General features: G+C 36.9%; 1 protein-coding gene across 2 annotated transcripts in view; it reads left to right on the top strand.

The window, feature by feature from the left end:
• The window catches only part of LOC149576423 (K-stimulated pyrophosphate-energized sodium pump protein), a 199,921-nt gene that overhangs the window by 23,390 nt on the left and 150,416 nt on the right, over positions 1–26,115 (top strand). For both annotated transcript variants that reach the window (XM_089817234.1, XM_089817237.1), the window contains exon 2: positions 5,021–5,105. In XM_089817234.1, coding sequence (XP_089673360.1) covers positions 5,021–5,105 — 85 coding nt within the window. The remainder of the gene's footprint in view (positions 1–5,020; positions 5,106–26,115) is intronic.

The following is a 26,115-nucleotide window of genomic DNA, read 5'->3' as shown; positions in this document are numbered from 1 at the left end:
AAATATAACTTGTTGAGTGTGGCACAATTCATCCGTTCAAAGTACCAAGTTGAGTTTCAAAAAAAGAAGGCAAAGATCTATGATGCTATTGGTGAACTAATTGGAAGTAGTGATCAAACAAGAGCTAACTTGTTCTATCTAGAACTATCTGAAGATACTTGTCTATTTGCATAATTTGAAGATATTTGGTTATGGCATAAGAGACTATGTCATGTGAACTTTGATAATTTGGTAAGCATTAGTAAGATGAAAAGATTTAGAGGGTTGCCAAGATTAAGCAAGCTTGATAAGGTGATGTGCAAACAATGTCAAATAGGTAAAGTGACAAAGTCTAGTTTGAAGAGCAAGACCTATTATTCTGATGATATTTTGGAGTTGGTTCATAATGATTTATGTGGTCCTATTGGAGTGCAAAGCTATTATGGTGACAAATATTTCATTCTATTTGTTGATGATTTCTCTATAATAATGACTATGATGTTTCTTAAATAAAAATCTGATGTATTTCAAATGTTTAAGTGGTATTTGGCTAGAGTTGAAAAAGAAACAGGAAATAATTTGAAGTGCTTGAGATCAGATAGAGGAGGTGAATTCATATCAAATGAGTTCAACATATTCTGCAATGACAAAGGAATCAAGAGACAAATGAGTGCACCAAAGACTCCACCACATAATGAAATAGCTGAAAGAAGGAATATATCAATCATGGACTATGCAAGGACATTGATGATGGAGAAGAATGTTTCAAAAAAGTACTAGAGAGAAGCTGTAAGTACTGTAGTCTATATTCATAACCAAGTTCAAGTGAAGAAAGGTACAAACAAAACACCTTTTGAACTTTGGTATGGCTATACACCTAATATTAATTATTTCAAAGTTTTTGGAAGCATATGTTATATATTGAAAGACACAAGGAAAGGAAAACTTGATGCAAAAAATAATGAAGGTACATTTCTAGGATATTCCACTAAAAGAAAAGCATATAAGTGTTTGAATTCTAATTCTAACAAAATTGTGGAAAGTGCAAATGCTAGAGTTGATGAATTTGCAGAAAAGAATGAGGAGGAATGCAAGAAAGAACCCGAAGATTGCAAAAATTGTCTATATATATGAAGATGAACCTAGTACTTTACCTGAATCACAGAAAGAGGCTGTCGAGCATCAACAACCATGTACTACTGAGGTTTAGCAGAAAAGCTTTGCCGAGATCAGGCTGTAGGAGTTGAGTCACATACAAAAGAAGCTGAACACCAGAGAGAGGAAATTGAACAACAAACAGACAATGCCAAGTTGCTATCGGAGAAACTTGAAGGTGATGAACATGCTGAACCAAGTGAAATACATGAAGAAGAAAGAAGACTTGAACATGTCTTAGCAAAGTACGTAAGGAGGAACTATACACCAGACCAAATCATTGGAAACAAAGATTTAGCAATCATGACAAGAAGTAAGTTGAAGGATGATACATGTCTACTATGTGAGGTTGAACCTAAATTAGTTAAAGATGCTTTGGAGATTGAAGATTGGATTAAGGCAATGAATGAGGAAATTGATCAAATAGAGGTAAGTTTAGGGGTGATTCCCCTATTTGAAGCAAGCTTACATAAGATGTTTCATTGCATCAAATGTTATGATCATAATATCTTACACATTGATGCAGGAGGTCACACTTTAGCAGCTGCCTAAAGATTGTGAAATGATGGATTGAAGCATGAGCAAATGAGACTACAAAGAGTCAAGCTACAATTGACAGTGCAAACGACTTTGACATATTAGTCAAATAGTGACATAGTGAAAATGATATGTATGATGTAATAAAAAGGGAGATATATGTTATGGTTAATGTCTTTGGCATTTTTGTCAAAGAGGGAGAGTATGTTACTAAGTTACCATCCATATGAAGAGTATGTACTGAGATATCAGAGGGAGAATATGATTAAAGGTGTTGCCAATACAATTGGTATTACAATGGGTGTTAGCATTGAAGAATATAAAATTGGTACCATAGAGGGAGAAGTGTGAGTGAGTGCAAGTTGAGAATCAGAATGAAACTAATGGTATAAATGAAGATCTATATCAAATCACAGAGGGAGTTCTTACTATTAAATCATGAGAATGTCTTTTGCATTTGCATGGTAACTAGTGGTGTTGCCATCAATGCCAAAGAGAGAGATTGTTGAAAACTACAATTGGAACATTTCTTATGTTGTTGTTGATGTCAAACCTACTAGAGAGACATAACTAACAGTCTAGAGTGCCATATTTGTTGATTGATGAAGAGATTGAAAAGAGAGATAACTAGATGAACTAGTGAAGTTGTTGAGTGAAGAGGAGCAAGTATGTTGGAATTACAATGGGCACTTGATCAGTTAGTCTTTGACAAGATAATGTATTGTTTAATCAGTGTATGAAGTATAGAAGTGTTGAGTTAAACACAAGTGAAACTTAATGAACAATGATCGGTCAATGAAGGAATTGAAACAAAACATTAATGAATTTAAGAGATAGCCGAGCAAATAGTATTAGCTGAGTAATAGTTATGGCCGAGTAAGATGAAGAAGCAAAATATAGTAGTGACTGAGCGTAGTGAAGTCCGAGTGAGTCTATGTAAACCAAGTGAGACAAAATAGTAGAGACCGAGCTACACAGTGACGACTGAGTGTCAGCAAAATTACAGTTTGTAAAAGAATTGAGTTTGAGATCGACATAGTTGAATTTTCAGATTAGTCAAAATGCGTGGATGATAAGGATTGATGAGCTGGTGTATTAAATGCATGAATTGAGTTTGTTATGTGATCAAAGGTAAGGATTTGATGAGAAGTTTCTAGAAGTATCAAGAAATGAGTAGGACAAAATGATGGATAGATTCGTTGAATCTAACCTAACCCTAAGATCTACGATGATGTTTAAGCGGCAAAAGATCAAAGCTACAAAGCTACCTATTTAAAGAGGCATAAAAGATGTTTTCTAAGGTTGGTTTGTTGTTGATTGACGATTTTATGGAGAATTTGTGAAGAATAGAGTAGCAGAGGAAAAGTGAGAAGATTGGTGAAGTGTGATTGCTTGAAGGGTTGCCAAGTAGATTAGTGATGAAGATGATAATGGAGTCTAGTCAATGAACCAATAGATGAGCCGAATGAAGATCTAAATTTGCAAAGTGAGTTATATTTGAACATATCAAACCTGTTGTTGCTTTTTAACCATTGTGGCAGTCAAAATCCTTTAATCAAGGTTGACTTAACAGTCATTTTGTAAATCCGTTAATCAAGGTGACATTCTAATGGAATGATCGAAAGTCCTCTAACCAGGCCACTCCTAATAGGCTAATTCAATCCTTTAGCAAGGTAACACTTAACAATGTATTTTGTAACCTTTAATAGGGCTGGCTCTTAACCAAGCTCACTTTAGAAGAGTGAAAAGTGGTGGCATGTTACTTGGTGATTTTCCCAAATTGGGTTGCACATTAAATCTTGGTGTCAAATATATGTGAATGTTATATGTGTGGTGCATGCTATTTACTATTGGTTGAGATATACTAAAGAGAGAGTTAAGCAATGAACATAATGTTAAGTTGATGATATGCTATATGGATTGAGTGGTTCTATGATATTGTTTAATTTGTTTGAAGTTTTTGAAAGTTTCATTGGTACATTTGGACCTGAGGATAAGTGATTCACCCCCCTTTCAGTTGTTCTAAATATTCTAACATGTATATCCTAATAAAGCTGTTTTTGGATTACATTGTGTGCAAGATTTTAACATCAATGTTTTTAGATCACACTCCATGATCCATCATCAAGATGAAGAGAGCCAAACGAATCATTAAATTTTGTGCAACATTTTAACATCATTGTTTTGGATCAGTTTTAGTGATACATCATCAAGATGAAAGGAACCAAATGAATCATTTGGCTCTTCTTATCCTAATGATGGATCACGAAGTGTGATCAGAAACGTTGATGTTCAAATCTTGCACATCATCTTGATGATGGATCACAAAGTGTGATCAGAAACATTGCTGTTCAAATCTTGCACACAATTTAATCCAAAAACTGCTTTATCTTGATATCATGAATATTGGAAATCTCCTATCATTGATTTGTATATCCTTTTATATCATAATTTGCTTGAACCCATTAAAAATAATTTAAAGGGGAGGAACTAATATTATAGTAGTAACTTGTAGATTTCATGTTCAAATGGTTTTTATCTTGATGACCATCAATGCAAGCTTGTTTGATAGGTTTTAAGTGAATTCTAACACATTCCTAAGCCCACTTAAGTCAATGAATCATTTTTACATTTTGAGTTCTTAATGTTTGTTTGAAGGTCTGTCATTGTTTGTGGTACATTAATTTCATTTGCTAAAAAAAAAATTAACCAGGGTTAATAATATTCTTACATATACATATGTAGTTAGATTTCTACCTTCATCACAATCCTCATCCATGCTTAAAATATGATAAATGGCTTTGTTACCCAAGTAAAGTGAATAAATGAGAGAACTTCAGACTTATTGCTTGCTGTTTTATTTTATTTCATACCAAGAATGCTACACCACCACCTCATTGGCCTAGGTGAAGGGTTTAATAACATTTTATCTGATTGCCGTTTATTAATTCAGAATCAGAACATGAAAGTTGATTTATAATTCACCAAAACTGATTTTCATTGCAATATCCGTTTTGCAGAGTGCATGACATTAAAAAGTTTAGTGACTGACGGATATTTGTAAGTTGAAGCGGATTGCATATATATTCTCAATCTTATTCTTGTTATAAAAAGTGTCTCATTCTAAGTGTTTTATGTTAAATGCCTTATGTTTGGATAGTGATTAAAAGCATGTGAGAAATATGTAAGGCATGACTATGGTTAACACCTTAAGATATAGAATACTCTGTATTAGCTAAGTATATTTGTTAATTTATAACAATCATGTTGTTTTGATTTTTGTAAATGGATCCATAACTCTTTATAGAGCTGAATTAACATTGTCCCATAGCTTTGTTGTATTTTGCAGGCTCTAGATTCTCCAACTCAAAGACCTGATTTATTGCAAGAATTATTCACTGATGTAGTATTAGAGGTTGATTCACGAGCCCAAGGTAACAATAATAAAGTTCTTGTTGATTGCCATATCTTTTTCGTTTTACTTTGAAACACATTAAAGTTTCCCTGGGACATAGATAGATCATAGAATCAATAAGAATCTGTGCAGTTGTAAGTGTCAATCTTCAGTGGGTTGTATTAGCAAACAAATTATTATTTTAAACCTATGGATTTGATGGATAATACTGTTAACTGGTGTTTGCCCTAGTTTCATGGATGGAGGGATGATTTTCAAAATATTGTATTAATCAATATCTGGATTATCAAAATATAACTGCAATAAACTGTTGAAAAGAGATTGTTTGAAGTGTGAAACCTATCATGGAACAATCATTATTTTGTCAACGATGTCAGACCTGCTACTTGCTGGTAAGACAACTTCTTTTTGGTCTAAATGATTATAAGTGTTTAAATACTTTGACTAAACAAAGTTGTAGAAAGTGCAAATGCAAAATTTGATGAATATACAGAGGTACATGAAGATGAACCCAAGAAGGAACCAATACAAAACCTTCATGTACTACTATGAAGACTTGAATGTTGATGAAGTTGAGAACCAAGTTGTAAATCAACAACTTCAAGTATCAATGATTGCCGAGTCACATACAATAGATGCCGAGTTGTATTCAAGAGCCGAGTTGCAGTCAGAAGCCGAGGTACATTTTGATATTGAGATCAATGTACATGAAAGGAATGCGAAGTTACCTGATAGAGAAGTGCACAAGGACTTTGAAGTTGACAGACCCATTGTAGAAAGAAGAGTAGAACCAAGATTGTCAAAGTATGTCAAAAGACATAACCTTGCTGGACAAATTATTGGAGATAAAGAAGCCAGACCAATGACAAGGAATAGGCTGAGAAGTGATACATGTTTGTTAAGCATGCATGAGCCTAAGTCAATGAAGGATGCATTAGAGAAGGAAGATTGGAGCAAAGCCATGAAAGAAGAGAGTGATCAGATTGAGAAGAACAAAACATGGGCTCTAGTGCCTAGACCAAGGAACAAGAATGTGATTGGAACCAAGTGGGTGGACAAAAACAAATTGGATGAGAATGGTGAAGTCAGAAGGAATAAGGAAAGATTAGTTTGCAAGGGATATGCACAAGAAGAGGGAATTGATTATGGAGAGACATTTGCCCCAGTTGCAAGATTGGAAGGAGTAAGAACTCTGCTTGCTTGCTCTGCAAAAAAGGTTTTGAAGTTTAACAAATGGATGTGAAGTCAGTATTTTTGAATGATATACTAGAAGAGGAGGTTTACATAGAACAACCAGAAGGATTTGTTTGATCTAAATAACAAGAACATGGTATGTAGATTGTACAAAACTTTATGTGGTTTGAAGCAAGCTCCAAGAGCTTGGTATGAGATGCTTCACAACTATCTTGTGAAGATTGGTTTTGAGGAGATTGATGATAACAATAATCTGTACTTGAAGGAAAAAGGAGGTAAAGGGATTTTACTAGCTGAAATATTTGTTGATGATATCATATTTGGAGGATAAAATACATTGTGTAAGACATTTGCAATTGAAATGAAGAAAGAGTTTGAAATGTCTATGTTTGGAAAGATACAATTCTTTTTTGGATTGCAAGTATATTAGATTAAATATGGTATTTGCATTAGTCAGTCCAAGTATGTGAAAGAAATATTGAAAACTTTTGGTATGGAGGATTCAAAACCTGTTAGTACTCCTATGATGATAGGACACAAACTATCCAAGACTGATGATTCTGTTGAAGTAAATCAAACATTGTACAGGTCTATGATTGACAAATTGCAATATGTAGTTCATAGTAGACTTGACATTGCATTAGTTGTTGGAATTGTTGCAAGTTTTTCTGCAAATCCTAAGGAGAATCATTTGATGGCTGTTAAAAGGATCATGAGATACTTGATAGGAATAGGAGACTATGGTCTCTACTACAAGAAGAATGAGAAGTTTGAATTATGAGCCTATATAGATGCTGATTGGGCTGGAAATATTGATGACAAAAAAAGTATAAGTGGTGGAGCATTTTTCTTATGAAAAAGATTAGTCTCATGGACTAGTAAGAAACATAATTGTATATCACAATCTACTACTGAAGCTGAATATGTGGCTGCTGCAGTGAATTGTACAAGTGTGGTATGGATCAAACAACTACTCAAACAAATGAAGGAAGAAATTACTGAACCTGTAGTACTTTATTGTGACAATACAAGTGCTATAAACATATCAAAGAACCATGTGATGCACACAAAAACAAAGCACATTGCAATCAAGTATCATTACCTGAGAGAGTTGGTCCAAGACAAAGAAGTAAGAATGCAATATGCGAATACAAAAGAACAAATAGTTGATATATTCACAAAGGCTTTACCTAAGGATGCACATGAATATTTTAGAGGTAAACTAGGGGTGATACCCCAATCCAAAACTACTTAAGAAGCGAGAGTAGTGCCCTGCATCAACTAAGTTGAATGTCATATTTTAAAATTTGATGCAGTGGATCAAACTTTAGGAGCTGCCTAAAGTAATGAAGGAGCTGAATCATAAGATTTACAGTCACATGCAAGATGACAGAGGGAGAACCTGAATTGATTATATCTGCATGAATAGATGACAAGTCTTTGGCATTGTTGTCAAAGAGGGAGATAGTAGAGAGTTCAAAGAGGGACATATAAAGTTAAGGGAGATATAAGAGAAAGAGAGAGCATATAACAAAGTGCTGTACCTGAAACCTGAAGAATGTATTGAGGGAGATATCAGAGAGATTAGATTAGAAAAGGAAAAAGAAAGAGGCACATATATTGATAAAGGGAGATATTTCAATTTTCTTTTTGGTGCTATTGTTGGTATTGGTTTGCCATCAACGCCAAAGAGGGAGATTGTTGAAAATAGATTGTTTGAAGTGTGTAACCTATCATGGAACAATCATTATTTTGTCAATAATGTCAAACCTGCTACTTGTTGGTAAGACAAATGCTTTTTGGACTAAATGCTATCATTTGTTTGATTGATGAAGAGTATTTGAAAAGATAAGATAACAAGAGTACCTAGAGAAATGTTGAGTTATTTGGTGTATAAAAGGAGCACTAAGACCAAGTAAGACATTGATGATATTATGTATTGTTGATCTACTTAAGGCTAAAGTAAATGGTTACTTAAGCTAAGCCTAGAAGAAGAGTTTTTACAGAAAGTGTCTGCCAAGCTTGGCGAAGCAAATAGTGTAAGCCAAGCAAACTTAGTTCAGGCCGAGCATAATTCAGCATGTGCCAAGCGTCAGAAAAATATAGTATGTGCCAAGCATCAAGTAAATAACAATAGTGACCGAGAAAGGAAGACTTAGTTGATGTTGAGCAACCGAGTGTTGGCCGAGCATCAAAAGACTATTATTGCTGAGTGAATAGTGTGGATGCCGAGTGATATTAAAAATAGTTTAATTGATGATTTGACGAATCTGAGCTGACAAAGTTGATTTCTTGAATTGTGTGAAAAATTTCTATCATGAGCTAGTGGCACAGAATTCAAGATAAACCATTTTGAGAAGAATTCAAAGAGGATTGTAGAAGAAGTTTCTAAAAGGGACTAAATGAGAAGGTGGGTAGATTCATTGAATCTTACCTAACCCTACAATGGATGATTGTGGTTAAGCGGCAAAAACTTTAAATTCTCTATTTATAGAGATACTAGGCCAGAAGCAAGAGTTGTCATGTGCAAGAACCTAAGAAAGACAAGAAGTCTAGAGTGCTGCTTCATATGGTGGCCAAATATAAGAGTTTGCAATTGGCATACCAAGCAAGAAGACTTAAGAGGATGAATGCTTGAAGGGTGAACAAGCTGTCAAAGATAACGAGTATGAATGCCAACCAGAATGGAGGATTGAAGCAAAGATTTGTAATCTACAAGTGAGTTGTGTTTTATTATCAGAACAAGTCCTGCTGTTACCTTCTAACAACTGTATCAGTCTGGATAAATCTTTTGAATTAAGGTTGATCTAACAGTCATTTGTAAACCTTTTAACCGGGTGACATTCTAATGGAATGTTCTGAAGTCCTCTAACAAGGCTCACTTCTAATAGGGTGATTGAAATCATTTAACCAGGTCACATTTAACAGTGTGTATTGTATCCTTTATCAAGGTTGGCTTTTAACAGGACATCACTTCAGAAGAGTGAAATTGGCAACATGTTACTGGTGGTTTTTCCCAAATTGGGTTTCCACGTAAAATTCTTGTGTCAAATTGTGTGAATGAGTTTGTGGTATTTCATGCTTACATTTCTGCAAAGTCATTTTGACCTAGGACTGTGACCTACTAAGTTAAGGTATTGGATGTTCTAATGGATGCATGCATGATATGGTTTTATGGATATGAATCTGTTAAGTATTGAAAATTTTTATTTGTACATTTGGACCTTGGATAACTGATCACTCCCCCTCTCATTTATTCTAAACATTCCAACATAAACACCTAAGAATAACTTAAATAAACTGTAAGAATTTGAACTTATAGAAATGTGAATTAAGAAATTGTTTCAGTGGTCATCCAAGATATTATTAAATGAAAAAATAAATCAAGTTTTGATAGAGAGTTGTTTGTATGCATTGACATATTCAGGACATCATTTAACAAAAAAAACTCAAGCTTGAATGGCTCAATATATGTTCTTAGGAAAGCATAAAATAATGATCTTGCTGTGTGTGTGACCTCCCATGCTTTGGCGGTAAAGCTTTGATTTAACCTCCATCTAAAACAAAGCTATTAGTTGACATTAGATACAACTGATTTAAGGAATACTATAAATTCATAAATAATCATTATAGTATATTATACCCTAGAGACGTGCCCTTGGGGGTTTTACCACAATTTTGAATGGGGAGACGGTTAGTGGATGTCCCTGGGATGTCTCCCCAAAGCACGAGACCTTTCTCACATCTCTCTTTGTTGCGGAGCCTGTGGCAATGCTTCATTCTTTCTGACACCTCACCTGATTGTCACTATTAAGCTTGCATAAAATTAATAATGTAACCCCCTTGGCCTTAGTTTCTAAAATTCATTCCTTCGCTTGTCATTTTCTTGTTGAAGATATCTGCTTGGAAGTGAATTAGAAAGATAAGTTTATGTATGACTCATGCCAATCACAAGACTCATTGAATGTGTACTATTGCTTCCCACTGCATCTCCTTTTTCTTCAATAGTGGGGATAGTGACCTCTTCACCTTGCATCTTAGGCGGATCCTCCTCCTTGACTTGACACTCCCTGGTGGTAGTGCCTCCACCCTATTTGACTGCATTTCCACATTCATTTGGGAGGCGGCCCCCCTCTCTATCCCCCACCGTTCCACCCTCTGATCCTCTTAGTATACCTATAAGAACACTCGCCTCCATAAACTGTAGTTTGATGAAGACTGCAAATCCTTCCACTGCACCTTGCACACTACCTGCACCCTTCATCTAGCCTCCTTGGCAAAACAAAAGCACTCCTACCACCTCTTCCTTTGCTTTAAGAAGCACACCTCATCTCACATTGTATTTGTTCCCTTTAGGTCTTGCCCCTTCAATCCCCTAAGGCCTTCTGGTGCACTCTTTTCCTTCGCAACCCCCCTTCCACCACCTTAGACCTTGGTTTGCCGATCTCTCACACCTCCACCCTTTATGACATTTTGGGGCATCTTTACATTGTTGTCACCCCTCTCTCCCATTGCCATCTTTTTACGATCAACAACATCAATGAGGAGGTTAGGTGCATGAACAGTAGCAAAGCAACGAAGGATGAAGGGTTCCACGCATAACTCTTCAAGTATTGCATCGGGGAATGGAGTTCTTTCCTTGCAGATGTGTTTAACAAGGTGGTTTGTACTAGGTTCCCCTCTTGGGCCTACATCTGATCCCAAGAACTATAGGACCATCATGATGGGCACATGTTCTCCAAACTCTATGCTATAGTCTTGCACACTATTCTTTCGCAAGAGTTGGACTGGAGACATATTCAGGCTAGAAGGTAGGTTGGGTTTTGTTAGGATTTTCAAACATCAGACTACATTATGACTCTCAAGTTGATTAATGAGGAAGCACAACATTGCTTCTCGAAGGTTTATTACTGCTTTGTGGAGTACCACAAGGCTTTTGATTTCGTCCCTAGGATGGTGTTCCAGAGGCTTCAGGATATTTTTGTTCTATGAGACACTTTTGGCAGCCATCATGAGACTCTATGGGTTGATGGTGGGGCGCTTCAAGTCCCCAAGGAGCTTTTCAAGTTTATTTAGACCACCATTGGGTTGAAATAGGGATGGTCTCTTTCCCCCACACTTGTGGACTTTACATTGATGTGTTGGAGACTTACTTGTACGCTATTCCTTGCATCAGGTCTTGATCTATATTTTTCTATTTGCAGAGGATGTGGTCCTCTTGGTCTTCTCCTCGAAGGAGTTGTAAAGACTTCTTGACGGTCTTGCTTATTTCAGCGAATCACAACAATTAATGGTGAACTTGGAAACCAAGGTGATGGTCTTCAATTGCCTCAAGACTTTTCACCTCCATTTCTTCTTCCAGGGTATGAAGATTGAGATCTTGTCATCCTCCAAGTTTTTGGGGAATCAAGTTCTCTGGCCCTTGTTTTAGTATGAGACTTGGCTCCAACCTCTCTTCAACAAAGGGTATGGCTCCTTGGCCCTTGTTGAGAGACAACATTTTCGGCATCACTTTTAGGACAAAACATCCAATTTGACTCTTATGAACACTTTAATTACATCGAGGATGCTCTATAGGTTTGTGGTGTATGGGGCGCTCCTTGTTGGAGTCTGATTGGGCCTCAGTGGAGCAGGTTGAGACGCTATTTCTTCGATGCATTATTCATTGTTGACAGACTACTCCACATAATATTGTTCAGGTTGAGTTTGCGGTCCATCCTTTTAGACTTGATACTATCTTTGATCTGGTTTAGTTCCTATATTGTCTACGTTGTTTCGTGGATTCCTCAAAGGGTCACCATAGATATATCTACCTTTCCTATTGTTCCTTGGTAAGTATTCCTATGTTGGACCCCATGGGGAGGTCTCGTTGTTGGTTTTCTTAGGCTTAGACTTTTTTGGGGTTTGTCGAGATTGACATTGACCACCTTCCTCCTTATCAATGCTCTTTGGATGCCTTGACCTCTCTATTGCCTCCTCATCAAGAGTTGAATAGACACATTAGGATAGATATTCATAGACAGTACATATTCACTACTTGGTTTAACCCCTTGGGGGCTTTGAGTCCAAGAATGACTTTCTATATTGAGCACTTTTTGGATATTTAGGATGGGATCATTGTTCACCCCTCCTATCTTTCCTGCAACTTGTCACATGCACTTTGTATTTCTCTTGGCTCCTTTAGTGTTGGTTCCCACAAACTCTATATTCAATCCAACCTCATTTACCAAGGGAGGATAGGATTTGCCAACTGTGTGATATGGGGGTGGTTGACATAGAGACTCATCTCATTTTTTGCTACCTCATATACTATGAGATTAGAGGGAGGTTCTACTTTTTGTTTAGAGAGATTCAGTCTCCCCCCCTCCTTTTGGTACATAGATTAGAGGTGCCTTACTTTGGGACTACTCTTTCTAGTAGCGTTTCCACATAGGACCACAGAAGGATCAGCTCATTATGCTATTCTTTACAGTGGTTTCTCTAGTGTAGGGAACGAAGCGACCTCTTGATCGTTGTTTAGGAACTCCTTGGGTTGTGCATCCTCACACTTCCTCCTTACGTTGCGGCCCTCTTCCCCACCATTCCCCAGAGGTTCTCAACGACGGGTTGGGGCCTCTTCTTGTCCTAAGGCTTATCATTCAATTTTGGACTTCTTCCCGGTTGTTTGGGGCAGCTAGTGTGGCTGTTCGGCTTCTCCTCTTGGTTCCTTGTTTTGGCTTTTGTTGTTGTTGTTGTTCCTTTCCACCAATACTGTTTGGTGCTATTGGATTTTCTTTGGCCAGGTTGTTGTAGTCCCTTGGACTTGCTTAGTGGTCTTTCGTTGGACATTAATAAATTTATCCTTTCTTATCTATGACCATATTAGCAATATACCTTCTTGATCTTGCATATCTGTACACTTTGTAGGGAGGCATTGATGTGTGATGTCAAGGTGCGGACTTTAAAGTGAGTCACACTTTACAATGCCAGTGATCACTCGATGTGGCTAACTATTTTCTTGTGGGTTTCATACTCTTGCAACATAGAGTTAGTGGCCATTATTATTTGGTCATGACTAAGATTGCATCTTATCCTCTATAAACATAAGATATAGGTGTATGCTTCCTTGTGTTGTTTTTGTAAGTCCAGTTAATGTAGTAGTTATGTGATGGCCCTCAATTGACCAAATTCTTGCACTATCTTCATCAACGATACTATAAATTGACACTTGATAAAACAAAGATCAATTCATATCCAACATTATTATTAACTCATTAATTGCCCATCCAATATTAATCAAATAATAATTTATTTTTATGTAATCATTAATCAAATAATACACTCTGAGAACAATTATTGTTATTATTAACTCATTTATTATACATCAGAATTATCTTAATTAACAAATAATCAACTATTATAATTGTTAAAACCAAATAATAATTCTTAACTATTATTAATTTAGAGTAATAAAATTCAAATAAGTAAATCCCTGCATTATTGGGTGCATCCGTTGCTGCCTGGATTCACGTTTGGGTTTGTTGCAAGTCCGGGCAGGGTCATTATTTCGGACTGTGGGTTTGCCCGGATCTGTGTTGAAGCGAACCCACAACGAACTTGGGAGTACCTGGGGCAGTAGGATCCAAAATATGAAATAAACAAATTTAAAGACTGTTTTTTAAAATATTTTTTTTATGCAACTCTAAAAGGAATGTAATAAAAAACATTTCTCTCATTTAATCTCTCATGTTGAGGAGGAGGAGAATGATATAGCAACATCTGGAACTAGTGGAATTGGTTTGGATTCCAATGATGAGGATCTAGATATAGTTGCAGCCGGGGATGAAGTCATTAATCCCTCATTTTTTGATGACCTATTTGACCCTTGAAGGGCATTTGATATTGCGATTATTGATAAACTACTAAACACTTGTCATTTATCATTATGCTTCAAAGTTTATTATTTGATGAAATAGTCTATATTTTGCAATTTCATTTTGCAATTTAGTAATTCAATGTATGATTTTCTTTACAATCATGAAGACAGATTAATGAGTGAGTATTTCATGTTTATCGTTGACATTTGGCATTGATCAATGATCAAGCAACACATGCATTTTGTGAAATGACTTAGTTTTACAATTATGCACGTTTCTCTTATTTTTTATATAAATAATGTTTGTATCTATGTGTATGTATATGTATATGTGTATACACACACACACATATAAATGTATATATATACACACACACATGAACCCACCCACGAACCCAAATGATAATTTTTTTGCTTGAACCCACAAACCCAAACTCAAACTTGAATCCGTCCTTGAACCCGAATGGGCAACTTAGATAAATCTTAAATAACAAATGTTACGACTGAAATATTGATAGCTTCATGTAAAAGATGATATAAATCCTAAATATTGTTAATGGGCTTAAATAATTATTATGATATAATTTTATGCTGATGCGACAAGTGGGTAGTCGTGACTAGCCATCATCACGATCATCCAATATGTCAGTGTAACAATATTTATACTTTAGTGATCAAATAGGACAAGACAAGAAATAAATAGACAAGAAAAAATGAGAGATGAGTAGGGTAAAACTAAAAGACAAAGTAGATTAAGCAAATAGTATACGGTAAGCAGGAGAATTGCAATGTACAAAAGACACAACAGAGCACAATAGGAGTCCTAGTCAGTATCAAAGTCGACTAAAGGAAGGCAATCCATAATCACACCTGCAAGAGTAAGCAATTATAGTATACCTTTGTTCATCCAAGTTAGCAAGGAAAGACAGGAGTTTGGGTATAATCCAAAACCACGACAACAGGATATAGGCTGATAATAGACACAAAAATTCCTGACAGACGATAGCCAAGGAAATAATAATCCATTTTTCAAACCCATATCAGAACCGCATAACAATCTTGTCATGAAACTTAGAACACAAATTGACAATAGTGAAGTTGAGGAATAGAATACATACAAATGTTCTCAGTATCTGTAATATATCAGACTTGAGCCCAATTACAATATCTACAAAATAACACATATTATTAGGTTTATCTATAGAGTATTGGTGAAGGGTGATCCCCTTAATACCATAAACTGATAACAGAAACAAAGAAACAACAGCAATTGCGAGAACAAAATATGGACTTCTTATTTGCGCCGCAAATGCGGAATTATAGAATTCACAAGTACAATATGCTAACCCACATGGGTGCCTTCATTATAGTAATCTGCAAGACATGCTGCGAACTATCACGTAGAGTTGTCCTAGACAATGTTCGGGCCTTTCTTAAATAGACAATTATATACTGCCTGAGAAGGTTCTAGATGCTCAAACTTAATACCTGCAGCCGACAGACCCTAACAATACATATAGAGTCGGCCAAATACATTTTTGACATTTATTTCAAGAATTTCGGGTAGCCCAACTTTGGAAGGCGATAACTCTCAAACTGTTGCTCCGATTGGCCACTACAACCACTTTTTGGAAATGCCAACTCTTGATCTACATGCTTGAAGTCGCGCAAGCGCCCTTCCATTGAGTTTTCGGACCTCATTTGGGCACTCTAAGGCCTCCAACGGTGAGCCTAAAGATTTTTCTGTAAATTGTTCCACCGAAAATCCACAATAACTTCTTCGATATGTAAGTTGGAGCAATGAGATTTTTACGGTAGGCTTACAATTCTAAAATGAACCTTCCTATATAAAATGAGAACATTTCGAGCTCGTATGACAAACTTACTAAAAATAGCAAGCTCCCATAAATAGTGACCACCTTGTCTATTAGTTCTTATTAAAATAGAGAAGACAGAAAAGAAAATATTTTTAGGGAATGCAAGATTGCTCTTACACCTAGGATGCTCTTGCATCAAGTATAGAACCAATATAGGTATAGAGATACCAGGCATCTTATAAGTAAGGTTTTCCAAGTGACAATAAGGAAGATCCTGTTGTAAAAGAACAATATTCCAGACTCCTCCTATCAGCAGCAAAGAGAAAATGAGTTCTTTATAATTCCCTTGGAAATGGAGACAGAGAATTAAATATCTTTGAAGGGATTCTGTAAGATATTCAATAGTGAGTATCAAACTGAAGCAAGTCAGAGATCGGACATCTTTGAAAGATTAATATACTAAAAGGATTAATTAATATGCATATGAAAGGATGGATATACTTGACAGGTTATCCATAAGGCCTAGAATGAGAGGAACTCTCTCTCCTAGGAAGGATGGATATATCACAATTGATTATCCATAAGGTCTTAAAGAGAGGAAATATCATGAGGAGATGGTGTTTAGTTGAGAGCTGTTCTAATTCGTGCATGACAAATAAAATCCCAAGAGCCACTCCCCTAGGAGCTAAATATTTGATCACAACCTCTCCTTACGAAGGGAATTGATTGGGAGTTAGGATCTTATATTCTTGCATACAAATTTAGTAATTACTAATTAGATATTCTCTTATACACACACACACACATCTTTATTGGAGTACTAACATAAATTGCAGGTTCATTAGCCAAGAGATCATGAAGTTTAGCCAAAAGATTAGGGACATTACAAGTTATACCTTTTAAATTTAAACTAGATTAGCAAAAATCAAAACTAAAAGACACAGAGAAAGATGTATCTTGGGAAAAGCCCTCCTCTTCGAGGGAAACAACCCAGCCCCTAGAAAATTGATCTCTTTATTATAAATTAGGAAGAATCTCCAAAGTTCATTAACAATCTCCTTTCACAATCTCAATTCCAACTTAGGAGTTATATGGAGAACTTGAATAAAAATAGAAGTACTGACTTACAACATATATAACTTCTAGGCTGAACACAAAATGGTAAACTGATTACCAACACAATTCCTCATACAAATAGCTGAATATAAAAGAAATACCAAACACGAAGACTTCTTAGAACATATGAATGAAGTTGATGAGGGCACAATCCAAGACAAAATGAACACAACAAGAAAAATAAAATTTTATTATCAGAAATGATATGCTATTACATTCAGTACAGCGAAAATAGACTCAACCACATGCCTTGTGGGTTTACAATGTTATCAGATTCTGGAGGAAAAATCTTTCTCACTGTACCTTCTCCCAAACTCCACAAGAATTGCATTTACAATGCAAGAAATGACCTTAAGTAACCCGAATTAGGTTTAGGGTTAGAAATACATTTGAGAATATGCCATTTGGCGTCCACCACCAAAGTAGAAGGTTCTAGAAGACACGCCAGAAGTGGGTGCAAAATTAGAAGAATCCAGAAACGGTAGTCCAACTTCCGGGAGGCATAACTTTTGATTTGGGACTTCGATTGACGAATTGTTTACATTTTTGGAAAGCTCTCCAAGCGCTTTACAGCTGTATGGATCAACTTCGCTCATCCCCCATTTTTTATGCCCGTATGAGGTCGTTACTGCTCAAAGCTGACTTTGAAGTGTTCTTAGGGGGTCTCTAGGCAACTTAAAACTATAATAACTTTCAAACCTTAAAGCCTTTGGACATGATTCTTTTTTTGGAATGCTTTAAATCACAAGTACAATCATCCCTCCAACTTACACCCTCTAACTCATCATAATTATGGCTCAATTACAAAATAACCTATTTTCTATAGTGACACATCTCGAGGTGCTCAAAAACACTAACCCAAAAAACCGATAGTGGAACTATGAGAGTTGGAACCTCTATTTGGCCCAAATGGGTATCCAGAAATAAAAACATATTAAACATAAACTAACACTAAGCATATTTTTGGGTGATACAGGATTGCCCTTACACCACTGGACGCTCTTGCATCAAACACCCAGGGTAAATTGAAAAGTGACCTTGTCACTTTATAGCTGGTAGAGGAAAACTCCAACAGGCCACCTCCGTTTTGGATAACCAGGTCAAGTCTTCCAATGGTCGTCCCTTTTACTTTACTAGGTACTCATCATACTGCATGTTTTTAGAACTTTGACCGACACGACTATCTAGAATTTCTTCAGTCTCTTCTCAAAAGTAGGAATGGGACATGGGATCTAGTATTAACTCCTTTGCATCATTTTCATTAGATTCTGTTAAGTCTACAATATTGAAAACAAGGGGAAATATGGATCCCATCTAGTAACTCCACTTCATATGCATTTCTTGAATCATGTTTCTTCAAAATATTATAGGGACCAAATTTCTTCATCTTCAGCTTGTTGTGAGTGCCCATTGGAAATCGTTCCTTCCTCAAGTACACCATAACTAGATCCCCAATTTGGAACTCCTTATGTCTCCTCTTTTGATCTGCTCTAGCCTTATATTGCAGGTTCATCTTGGTAATATGTGCGGGCACCTCCTCATGTAGGTTCTTGACATGTTCAACAAAGTCTTCTGCCTGAGGACTAGTCCTCTGTCCTTGCTCCATCTTCCTAAACTCTGGTGCAGTCCTTGGATTAGTCCGATGCACAATTTGGGGTGGTGATCTACCAGTACTCCTATTCACAGAATTATCGTAAGCGAATTCCGCTTGTGGTAGAATCAAATCCCATCCCTTGGGCTTATCTCCTACTAATCACCGCAACAAATTGCCCAGTCTTCTATCCACCACTTCTGTTTGTCCATCAATCTGTGCATGATATGCATAACTGAACTTCAATTATGTCTTCAACTTCAACCACAAAGTCCTCCACAAATAGCCAACAAATCTAGTATCTCTGTCAGAAACAATACTTTTTCGGAGACCATGTAGCCTCACCACCTCTTTGGAAAATAAATCTGCAATATGCACTGCATCATGAGTCTTGTGACATGGAATGAAATGTGGCATCTTGGAGATGGAGAAGCTATCAAGCACCACAAATATTGAGTCATTACCCCTTGTGTCCTTGGCAACCCAAGAACAAAATCCATACTTATGTCCTCCCAAGGCCTTGATGGAACAGGCAGTGGTTGATAGAGTCCAGTACTTTGACTGACTCCTTTGGTTGTCTGACATACTCGACAACTCTGCTCAAACTTCTTCACATCCTGTGACAATTGAGGCCAACAATAATGTTCACTAACAATGACAATGACCTTATCTCAACCAAAGTGTCCTGCCATCCCTCCACTATGTTTCTCCTTGATCAAGTTCTCCCTCATGGAACTCCTTGGAATACACAGTTGACTGCCTTTGAACAACATACCATCTTGGATCATGTAATCCAACCACCTAGTCCTGTCTAGAGTAACATGTTCTTTACAAGCCTCGGCAATGTCAGGATCCTCAGGGTACATATTCTTGAGTTCATCAAACCCAACCACTTAAACTTGCATTTCTGTCAGCAACAATTGTCTCTTACTTAATGCATTTTCAACCCTATTAGATCTTCCACTTCTATGTTTCAATACAAATGTACAGCTTTGCAAGAACTCTACCCATTTCAGATGTCTTTGATTCAATTTACTTTGGCTATTTAGATACTGTAATACCTGATGATCAGTATACAAGACAAATTTTTTTGGCAACAAACAATGCCTCCATTTCTGTAAGGCCTGAACTATTGCATAGAACTCTTGATCATAAACACAATACTTCTTTGCATCATTCAATTTTTCACTAAAATAGGCAATAGGTTTACCTTCGTAGCTCAACACAGCCCCAATAGCACCACCACTAGTATCACAATCCACCTGGAACACTTTGTTAAAATTAGGAAGTGCCAACACAGGTTGCTCTATCACCTTCTTCAGCAACTCAAAACTCCTTGCAGCTCTTGGAATCCACTTGAACTCTTTTCTATCCCCTTTCATTGTTTCAGTTAGGGGTGCACATATACTATTGAAATTTCTGTAAAAACTAGCCAAATCATGGAATGACTTCACCTTAGTGGCAAACCTTGGAGTAGGCGATTCCAGGATGACCTTCACCTTCTTTGGGTCCATTTTTGAGACCTTCAATTGATATAACAAACCCCAAATAGATTAACTCTTTTTTGACAAAGCTACACTTCTTCAAATTAATCAACAATTTCGCTTCCCTCAACTACTCAAGGACACTACGAATGTGCAACAAATGTTCATCTAGAGACTTATTGAAAATCAAAATATCATCCAAATAGACAATAACAAATTTTTCTAAAAATTTCTTTAGTACCTCATTCATAAGCCGCATGAAGGTGCTCGACGCATTGGTTAGTCCAAAGGGCATGACTGACCACTCATATAGACCCTCCTTGGTCTTGAAAGCAGTCTTCCACTCGTCTCCCTCTCTTATCCGTATCTGGTGATAACTACTCTTGAGATCTATCTTTGTGAATTACTGAGCTCCACTCAAGCAATCCATAAGATCATCCATCCTTAGCAAAAGAAACCGATACTTGATGGTTATCTTGTTTATAGCTCGAGAGTCTGTACACATCCTCCACTCTCCATCCTTCTTTGGCGCTAGTACTGCAGGTACTGCACATGGACTCAGGCTCTCTTGAATCAGACCTTTCCTCAACAACTCCTAAACTTGTTTGTTCAACTCCTCAGTCTCAATAGGAGTCATCCTATGAGCAACCTTGTTAGGCAAACTAGCTCATTGACGGCAACCCTTCTAGGACATTATCAGCTATGATATCTCCATACTCAGTTAATAGACCCAAAACTTCAATTGGAACTTCACTTCTACTTTCCTTATCCTTTCTAGGAATTAAAGCATAACACATGCTGATTTTCATGCCATCTAGAAACTTTCTTCCATCAACAAGACATACCCTAGCACTACTGCATACCTTTTCATCCTCCTTTATTAAGGGCTTCAACTTGTGACGAACTCCATCCTTCATCAGAGAATAGGTGTTTGCACGACCATCATGTATAGCATGCCTATCATACTGCTGCGACCTTCCCAACAATAAATGGCATATATCCACCGGGATGATGTCATAGAGAACCTCGTCATGGTAACTCCCCATCTTGAACTTTACCAAACATTGTTCACTAAATATCCGATATGAATGGGGGTGTTTCTCCCTCTTGAGCTTTAGCTTTGAGATCATCTCCTCTGACACCAAGTTGTTAGTGCTTCCACTATCAATAATCACATCACAACATTTACCCTCGCACTTGCACCTAGTATGAAGCAGATTCCTCTTTTGTCTAGGTTCAATCTCACCGCTTAGCAAGATCCTTTCATTAACCATAACCTTTTCTCTTTCTGTATCCTTTGAATGCAATGACTTAGTATCATCATCCACATGAGCAACCCTTGCTTGACCATTAGTGTCTTTCCTTGGCGTTGAGGGCACTCATAGGCGTGATGGCCTTCTTCGTTGCAGTGAAAACATGTACCACAAAAGCTTCCTCTTCCTGAACCTTGTCCACATCCTTAACCTCTTCCTTTTTGGTCTCCAAAATTTTGATCATGGGAGCGGTTGAAACCCTCATTCCTCTGGTTTTAGCTGGTACTGACATCTTCATTTTTCCTCTCGTCCTCATTTTGGCCTCCAAAAGACTTACCACTATTCCTTCCTCCTTGATCGCATCCTCTTTTCTTTTCATCAAACTTTTTGTTAAGTTTCTCGTCAACTCGCAAGGCAAACTGGTATGCCTCTTCAATGCTGGTCATTCTAACTAGACTTAGTGCCTCTCAAATGCTAGGTCTTGACCCATTAAGGTAATGGGCAACCTTCTCTTTGTTTGCTTTTGCATGCCCTATCCTAATAAGGACTCGGTAAAACTCCTCTGTATATTTTTGGACAGATTTGCCCGCTTGCTTTAACCCTTGCATCTCCTTCAATAAATTAAGCTTGTAGTCATTAGGAATGAACTGCTTCTTTAGTTTGTCCACCATGCAATCCCATCTTGTGCTTTTCTCCTTCCCTCTTCTATTCCTTTCTAATTGAATCTCTTGCCACCGGATTTTGGCATGGCCCTTCAGTCTGGCCTTCACAAACTTAACCCTATGAGGGTCCTGAATATCCTCGTACTCAAAATATTCCTTCTGTTCATTGATCTAGTCGATTAACTCATCTGGGTTTAGATTTCCCAAAAACATGCCAACCTCAAGTTTAGGCCTTTTGCCTAGCTTAACAATGGCCCTAAAAAGCTTCTCCTCCACTTGGTCCAGGACTACTTCTTCTTCCCCTTCCTGCTCAACATTTCCTTCTTCATTTTCGTCCTTACTTTCATCCCTTACGACAAGATTCATTCCTCTACAAATCTCCTTTTGCAATGCTTGAACTTGTCTCTGGAGGGCTCCAACCTCAGGGGGAGCACCTCCGACCTTTCCACCATGCTCTCTTCGTAGAGACATCTTCTCACTATCTCAAAATTCACAACCACAGAGTCTTGGTGCAAATTGCCTCATAATCGGTGCTCTGTGTACACACTCAGGAACTCCTGCTTTGATACCACTTGATACAGGGACAACCCAAGACAAAATGAACACAACAGGAAAAGGAGAATTTTATTATTATAAATGATATGCTATTACATTCAGTACAACGGAAATAGACCCAACTACATGCCTTGTGGGCTTACAATGTTATCAGATTCTAGAGGAAAAACCCTTCTCACAGTACCTTCTCCCAAACTCCACAAGAATTGCCTTTACAATGCAATAAATGACCTTAAGCAACCCAAAATAGGTTTAGGGTTAGGAATGCATTTTATAATATGCCATGTGGCATCCACCGCCAAAGTAGAAGGTTCTAGAAGTCATGTCAGAAGTTGGTGCAAAAGTAGAAGAATTCAGAAATGGTAGTCCAACTTCTGGGAGGCATAACTTGTGATCCGGGACTCCAATTGACGAATCGTTTACATTTTCGGAAAGCTCTCCAAGCGCTCTATAGCTTTATGGACCAGCTTTGCTCATCCCCCATTTTTTGGGCCCGTATGAGGCTGTTTAGGGCCCCACATCTGATTTTGAAGTGTTCTTAGGGGGTCTCTAGGCAACTTAAAACTGCAATAAATTTCAATCCGTAAAGCCTTTGGACCTGATTCTTTTTTTGGAATGCTTTAAATCACAAGTACAATCATCCTTCCAATTTACACCCTCTAACTCATCATAATTATGGCTCAATTACGAAATAACCTATTTTCTGCATGTGCACATATCTTGAGGTGCTCAAAAACACTAACCCAGAAAACCAATAGTGGAACTATGAGATTTGGAATCTCTATTTGGCTCAAATGGGTATCCATAAAAACAAACACATTAAACCGAAACTAACACTAAGCATATTTTTGGCTGATACAAGATTTCCCTTACACCATTGGATGCTCCTGCATTAGAAGCTAGACAAATTAGAAACAATTTCTTTTAGAAATTGATATAAATTCTGAATAACTTGACTATCCAAGGTATGAAAGATAAAAGATGAGAAAAATCCTTCTGTATCATGTACTACCAAGAACACAAACTTGATGAAGAACAAACTCTTCTAAATGCTCAAACAACTTGGAGAGTCACATTTGTTGTAGGACAAATACTTTTGCAAGAATAAAAACATTGGACACCTTCCCATGCTAAATATAAGAACATTCAAATACCACACACAATTTGTTGTCAAAGATATCTGTATAAACTCCATCAATCGAACAGTCTCTGGGAAGACAGAAAAAATAACGGGTGTGATGGACATGCAAACACAACAAGATGAAATTGCTGTTACAAAAGAGCTGCTCCATATACTTGATGACATGTGGTAAATAGGGATTGTGAAATGCCAAGGAGGATGATGACGATAGTAAGTGGCAAATACAAAGTTAAATATAAATAATATCCTAGCTACCGAGGAATGATCACTAAACAATCATTGACTTCAGCAGTCTCAATCCAAAATTGCTGGAAGCTTAACTCCGACAGTTCACAACCCAATTTTGCTAGATGCTTGTGACTTCAAATGTTGATGCAGAAGGAACAAACAAAGAGAAGATCTCTCTTGAAGCTACACCAGATTTCCAACACTCCCTCTTAGCAAGAGTGGTCTTTAGATTGTCTTAATGCGACAAGAGCAATAGGCTGCAACCAATCAAGTGGTTAATTCAATATTTCTCATGAAATTCATACTATTGTCACCACATTATAAAAATATGCTAATGTTATTTCCACATAACAGAATCAAAACATAACAATTGCAATCACAAAATTACTATTGTTATCCCCTCATAACAATATCAAATACATTAATTGTTATCAAAATATATTTCCTCATAGCTACTCCTATAAGATGAAAAACAAGTAATTAATGCATTATATTTCCATCATGCCTAGTCACAGAGGATGGGATACACCATGCCTACTTGCAGAGGGTGTTTGAGTGAGGACTTTCACCTCAATCTTCTCCTTGAGAAGACTGTATTTGCACCATGCCTTCCTGCAGAGGGTAAGTTCACCATGCCTACTTACAATGAATGATGTATTTTCATCATGCCTACTTGCAGAGGATGAACACAAGAATCATCATTATATGACTTCCCTCCCAAAGAAGTACTCACCATGAGGCTGAGACTCTTTCTTAGCAAGCATATCATTTTCCATTAGGCCAAGCTTCTTTCGAAAGTAGTTAAATTTCATCCTACGCAGAGGCTTGGTGAGAATATTGACAACTTGTTCTTCAGTAGAAATATACTTGAGTTCAATAACTTTTCGTTGAACTATGTCTCTGAGATAATGATATTTAATTTCTACATGTTTGGATCTGTCATGAAAATCGAGATTAACTGAAAGCTTTACACAACTTTGATTATGCCACATAATCATAGTAGGTTCCACCATTTGACCAAAAAGAGTAGAGAGTAATTTGCGAAGCCACAAAGCTTCTTTTGTAGCCATACATGCTGCTACATACTTTGCTTGAGCAGTGCTTTGAGGTACACAAGATTGCTTCCTTCTACAACAAGAAGTCATTGCTGAACCTAGGCTGAAACAATATCCCGAAGTACTCTTACTGTTAGAAGCACATCTTGCCCAATCTGAATCAGAAAAGCCTGTCAGTGTTAAATTGGCTTTTGAATAAAAAATAAACCAGAACTCAATGTACCATGAACATATCCCAGAATATGTTTGGCTGCAACTAAATGAATTTACCTTGGTTCACACATGAATTGACTCAAAGTATTAATACCATAACAAATATCAGGCCTTGTGTTAACTAAATACATGAGGGAACCAATGAGCTGTCTATACATGGTAGGATAAATCAGATCTGAACTAGCTGCATCCCCATAGAATTTCTTAAGATTTGCTTCCATTGGAGTGGTCATGGATTTACAATCTAGCATACCAAACCTTTTCAGAATATCTAAGGCATATTTACCTTGGCTTAGAAGAATACCTTTAGGTGACTGCCATACTTCAAGACCAAGGAAATAATGCAAGAAGCCAAGATCTTTCATTTCAAATTCTGATGTGGACTATTTTTTACATTTCACTATCAGAAGGTTCAAAAACAACAGAGGTAACATAATCCATCAAATAATTATCTTTAAGAGCAACTAGGATTCTCGATTTCCAAGATGCAAAGTTTGAGGAACCTTCCAGTCTATCCTCAACTTTATGTCTGTTCACCATCTTTAAATACAAGTGAATTAAAGATAGGGAGTCAAGCAACTTGGTTCAAATCAGATCTTCAGCAAACTGGCTCTGATACCATGTTAAATTTGAACTAGATTAATAGAAATCAATATTAAAACACACACAGAGAAAGATGTATTCTAGGAAAAACCCTCCTCTTCGAGGGAAACAATCCAACCCCAACAAAATTGATCTGTTTATTATAAATAAGGAAGAATCTCCAAAGTTCTTTTACAATCTCCTTTCATAATCTCAAAACCAACTTAGGAGTTACATGAAGAACTTGAATAAAAATATAAGTACTGACTTACGACATGCAAAA

The sequence above is a fragment of the Cupressus sempervirens genome, chromosome 1 (genome assembly GCF_028749045.1).
Source record: "Cupressus sempervirens isolate cs-2001-9-10 chromosome 1, ASM2874904v1, whole genome shotgun sequence".
Taxonomy (NCBI): Eukaryota; Viridiplantae; Streptophyta; class Pinopsida; order Cupressales; family Cupressaceae; genus Cupressus; species Cupressus sempervirens.
Note: the sequence above shows the minus strand (reverse complement) of the source record. Positions and strands in the feature narration are given on the sequence as shown.